This window comes from Papio anubis, chromosome 12, assembly GCF_008728515.1.
Source record: "Papio anubis isolate 15944 chromosome 12, Panubis1.0, whole genome shotgun sequence".
NCBI lineage: Eukaryota > Metazoa > Chordata > Mammalia > Primates > Cercopithecidae > Papio > Papio anubis.
Genome location: NC_044987.1, coordinates 109,467,128 through 109,471,900, shown reverse-complemented (window position 1 = coordinate 109,471,900; position 4,773 = coordinate 109,467,128). Strand labels below are relative to the sequence as shown.

Below are 4,773 nucleotides of genomic sequence, written 5' to 3'. Positions count from 1 at the left end.
AAATATTGAATGAACCCTCTTCTCCCTGCTGCTTTTCTTGCCCAGGAAATATTGATTGCTGTTGGTTCTTGACCACAATGGCTCAGCCCATCTCAGTCAGCTTAGGTAATGCTCCCCTTTCCCCTTCATGGAGACCTGTTCATATCCCTTCTTTCCTATAATTGTGCCGACTGTGCTAGTTGAAATTTTCATCATTCTATGAATTTTGTGCAATGACTTTTATTAAGAACATTATATAATTAGAATAAATGTTCTGGTCTTAAACATGATAAGTGTGTGTGTGTATATATGTGCACAAACATACACATATATACAATTATCCCTGCACACATATGTATAACATATATATATCTATATATACACACACAAGTATACATATATACACAAATATGTATACACACACACACATATTTTTTTCCCACTTAGTTTTACTACCTAGAAGAATAGATTGTTAGACTGTTGCCTGGATTTCCTCCCACAAAATGGGATATGTCAAAAATTGTAGCCCACTGTATTCAGTTCCCTTCTTCTGAGTTCTTATACTAAAGATCTATAATGCATAAAAATGGCTAACTTTATTATACTTTATTTATTTATACTTTATTTTCAAGTCAGAAAGTCTAAAAAAGCCATAGCAAACCTAAGTCCAAAGGGACACTTCAAATTCATCTGATTCAACCCTCTCATTTCCCATTTGAGAAAATGAGAATCTGGAGAAATGACTTTTCCAAAGTTCCCAGCAAGTTATGAATGGAGCTGAAGACAAAACTCGCGCTTCTAACTCCCAATCAGTTTCTACTTTATTATTAGATGGATTCTCTTTTGGTCAACAAACATAGAGCATATGGATTATCCTAGGCTGACTTCCTCTGAAAAATCTTTGCCTGGCAGGTGGCTGGGCTTTAACTGGGTGTTGTTTAACTGGGTGCTGACTGTATGATCTTCCAGGAAATACCCACTCTTACAATAACAAACAAAATTTAACTGACCACGGGATTCTTCTTTCCTTTATGCAGGAAGCAGGCCTATGGCTGTAGGAAGGAACAACACAATTGTGACAAAATTTATCCTCCTGGGACTTTCAGACCATCCTCAAATAAATATTTTCCTTTTCATGTTATTTCTGGGACTCTACCTGCTGACGTTGACCTGGAACTTAAGCCTCATTGCTCTCATCAGGATGGACTCTCACCTGCACACGCCCATGTACTTCTTCCTCAGTAACCTGTCCTTCCTGGACATCTGCTATGTGTCCTCCACTGCCCCCAAGATCCTCTCTGTCATCATCACAGAGCAGAAAACCATTTCGTTTGTTGGCTGTGCCACTCAGTACTTTGTCTTCTGTGGGATGGGGCTGACTGAATGCTTTCTCCTGGCAGCTATGGCCTATGATCGGTATGCTGCAATCTGCAACCCCTTGCTTTACACAGTCCTCATATCCCATACCCTTTGTTTAAAGATGGTGGTTGGCGCCTATGTGGGTGGATTCCTTAGCTCTTTCATTGAAACATACTCTGTCTATCAGCATGATTTCTGTGGACCCAATATGATCAACCACTTTTTCTGTGACCTCCCTCCAGTCCTGGCTCTGTCCTGCTCTGATACCTTCACCAGCGAGGTGGTGACCTTCATAGTGGGTGTTCTCGTTGGAATAGTGTCTGTACTAGTGGTCCTCATCTCTTACGGCTACATTGTTGCCTCTGTTCTGAAGATCAGCTCAGCTACAGGTAGGACCAAGGCCTTCAGCACTTGTGCCTCTCACCTGACTGCTGTGATCCTCTTCTATGGTTCTGGATTCTTCATGTACATGCGACCCAGTTCCAGCTACTCCCTAAACAGGGACAAGGTGGTGTCCATATTCTATGCCTTGGTGATCCCTGTGGTGAATCCCATCATCTACAGTTTTAGGAATAAGGAGATTAAAAATGCCATGAGGAAAGCCATGGAAAGGGACCTCGGGATTTCTCATGGTGGACCATTCATTTTTATGACCTTGGGCTAATGTTTACAATGAAGCTGTGAGCTGGGTCAGTTATGCAGGCATTTACGTAATTTTAAACTAGTTGATCTATAGAATGAATTGTGTGAATCAGGCTTTTTCCCCTCCTTCTTAAGATTTCACTAATAGTTTGCCTGTTGGCTATTAGAAAACATTTTGGCCATTGTTGCTTTGTAAAATGAATAGCATTGTATAGTTTGAGATTTTAAATGCTCTGCCTAGCAGAAAACTTCACCATGACAAAACACGTCCTGGAATGTCAAAACAGAGTTTGTATGTATAGGAAGAAAATCATCGAAAAAATGTTAGTCCAGCATTTAGTGTGGTGATCTTCAAGGTACAGCATGGTATAATGACCTGAAGAGGATGATGTTTTTCTAAACATAGTTGCCTTTCCCTCTTCTGAGATTCTCAAATGGTTTGCTTTAGAGCCCATGAAAACCACAGGGCAGACACTTTCCCGTGTTTCAGAATCATGGCCATAGGAGGCCCTGTGACTGATGGGGGAGTTTTAATACTCTTTAGATGCATTAAAGCAAGAATTCTGATTTGGCCCTTGATGTAATTTGGATATTTGTCCCCACTCACATCTCATGTCTGATTGCAATCTCCAGTTCTGGAGGTGGGGCCTGGTGGGAGGTGTTTGAATCCTGGGGGTGGATCCCTCATAGGTTGGTGCTGTATTCATGATAGTGAGTTCTTGTGAGATCTGGTCATTTAAAAGTGTGTAGCACTCCCCGCCACCCCCTGTCACTCTCTCTCTCCTCTCACTCTGCCTCTCTCTCTCTTGCTCCTGCTTTTGTCATGTGATGTGCCTGCTCTCCCTTTGCCTTCTGCCATGATTGTAAGCTTCCTAAGGCCTCCCTAGAAGCTAAGCTGATGCCAGCACCATGCTTCCCGTAAAGCGTGAAGAACTGTGAACCAATTAAATCTCTATGAATTAACTAGTCTAAGGAATATTTTTATAACAGTGCAAGAATAGTAGTCCTTAATGACTGAACAAACAACCTTTTGGCCAATTCAATCAACTACAAAAAGAGGCCACTAAAACAATTTAAATAAAACCAAGGAATTATTGCTTAAGCCCAAAGTGACAGCTTTCTAACCAACAATTAAAGTTTCTTAGGAATCTAAAGAGAAGCATACGCTCATCTGAGATGAAAAGTTCTCTATTTTTACCAGGGTTGTGATTAATTCTAGAAGAGAACTTAGCCAAGGAATTGAAGAAAATGATTTTTCTCCTCTACATTTTCTCAGAACTTGTTATGTATCCTTGAACTGGCAGTAAAGAACTGGAATAAATTCATTCAGCTGTGGCCTTTCTTGGTTAGGCTATAAATAAGTGAGTAAATGATATCTGCCTGTGTGGCTTTAGGCAAGTTGCTTGGACTCCAGGTGCCTCAGATCCTCATCATAAAATGGAAATTGTAATAGTAATTTTATCCTAGGATTATTATGAAGAATTAAATGAGTCAGTACATGTAAATACTTAGAATACTGCATTGTGAATAGAAAATGTCCAAGAGGTGCTATTACTATTATTATTATATAATGCTTAATCATTATCCAAATAGAAAAAAATGGAAGAGATTTCCTTAGTTTGGTAGGAAATGTAATTTTTGCAATGGCTTTATTGCATTAGAAAGAGGATCTGGAGGGACTATTGCAAAGAGGGTTAAGAATATTCACTTTTAAGTAATCGGACTGAGATTATTAATTTCATCTCTGCCATTTTGTAGGTTCATAGCCTGATCCAAGTTATTTAGAAACTCTATTTTCCTCATCTGTGAAATGAGGATAATAATTGTAGCTACCTGAGGACTAAGCTCTGATTTTTTTCTCTTGCTCAATTTCCTTTCTAAGGGGTCTGGGGAGTCATGCCCTACAAACCATAAATTCTCATCAGATGGATTTTATTTAACCCTGGATATAGTGACTTACTTTACAATCTGACTCTAGCATAACAAGGAAGAAAATCAAAATGTTTTATACCAAAAACAATTTCCTTGCCACACCTTGAAATTGCCCTGCAAAGTCTCTGGTGGGAAAAATCCACATGCTATAGAGAATCTCCTCTCCCCTTTGTTTTCCTTCCTTTATTCCCTGACATAGAAGATAATCAACTAAGAGCCAGGCACCTTTTTAAGTCCGATAAGAAGCAATTTACAACCTGCTGTCTCTGAAGTCTGCTATCTGAGAGCTTCTTCCGCACAATAAAACTTGGTCTCCACAATCCTTTACCTGAACCTGAACATTTCTTTCCATTAATCCCAGGTCTTCAGATGAACTCAACCAATTGTCTGCCAGAAAATGTTTAAATTTACCTATAGCCTGGAAGTTTCCACTTTGAGTTGTCCCACCCTTCTGAACAAAACCAATGTCTTTCTTAAATGTATTTGATTGATATATCATGCCTCCCTGAAATATATAAAATATATAAAACCAAGCTGTACCCCGACCACCTTGGCCAAATGTTCTCAGGACCTCCTGATGGCTGTGTTGCGGGCCATGGTTACTCATATTTGGCTCAGAATAAATCTCTTCAAATATTTTACAGAGTTTGACTCTTTTTGTCAACATACCCCATAAAATTGATGCAACAATTAATTGAGAATATACATAAAGAGGGCTTAGCCCAGTGCCTGGCATATGGTAATACTTAGTACAAGTTAGCTTATATTATTAGTCAATATCTTTACTCAGTTTTATATAAATCAAGAAAAATCCAGGGTAATGTGTTAAAAAGAGACCAAAGAAATAGGTTTAGGGTATCC

At 39.2% G+C, this 4,773-nt stretch overlaps 1 protein-coding gene across 1 annotated transcript; it reads left to right on the top strand.

The window, feature by feature from the left end:
• The first annotated feature begins 370 nt into the window (after positions 1-370).
• On the top strand, positions 371-2,672 carry LOC101021925 (olfactory receptor 5A2). The gene has a single exon (XM_003909788.5). The coding sequence runs from the start codon at positions 1,028-1,030 to the stop codon at positions 2,000-2,002; it is 975 nt and encodes a 324-aa protein (XP_003909837.2). The 5' UTR covers positions 371-1,027; the 3' UTR covers positions 2,003-2,672.
• The last annotated feature ends 2,101 nt before the right edge of the window (positions 2,673-4,773 follow it).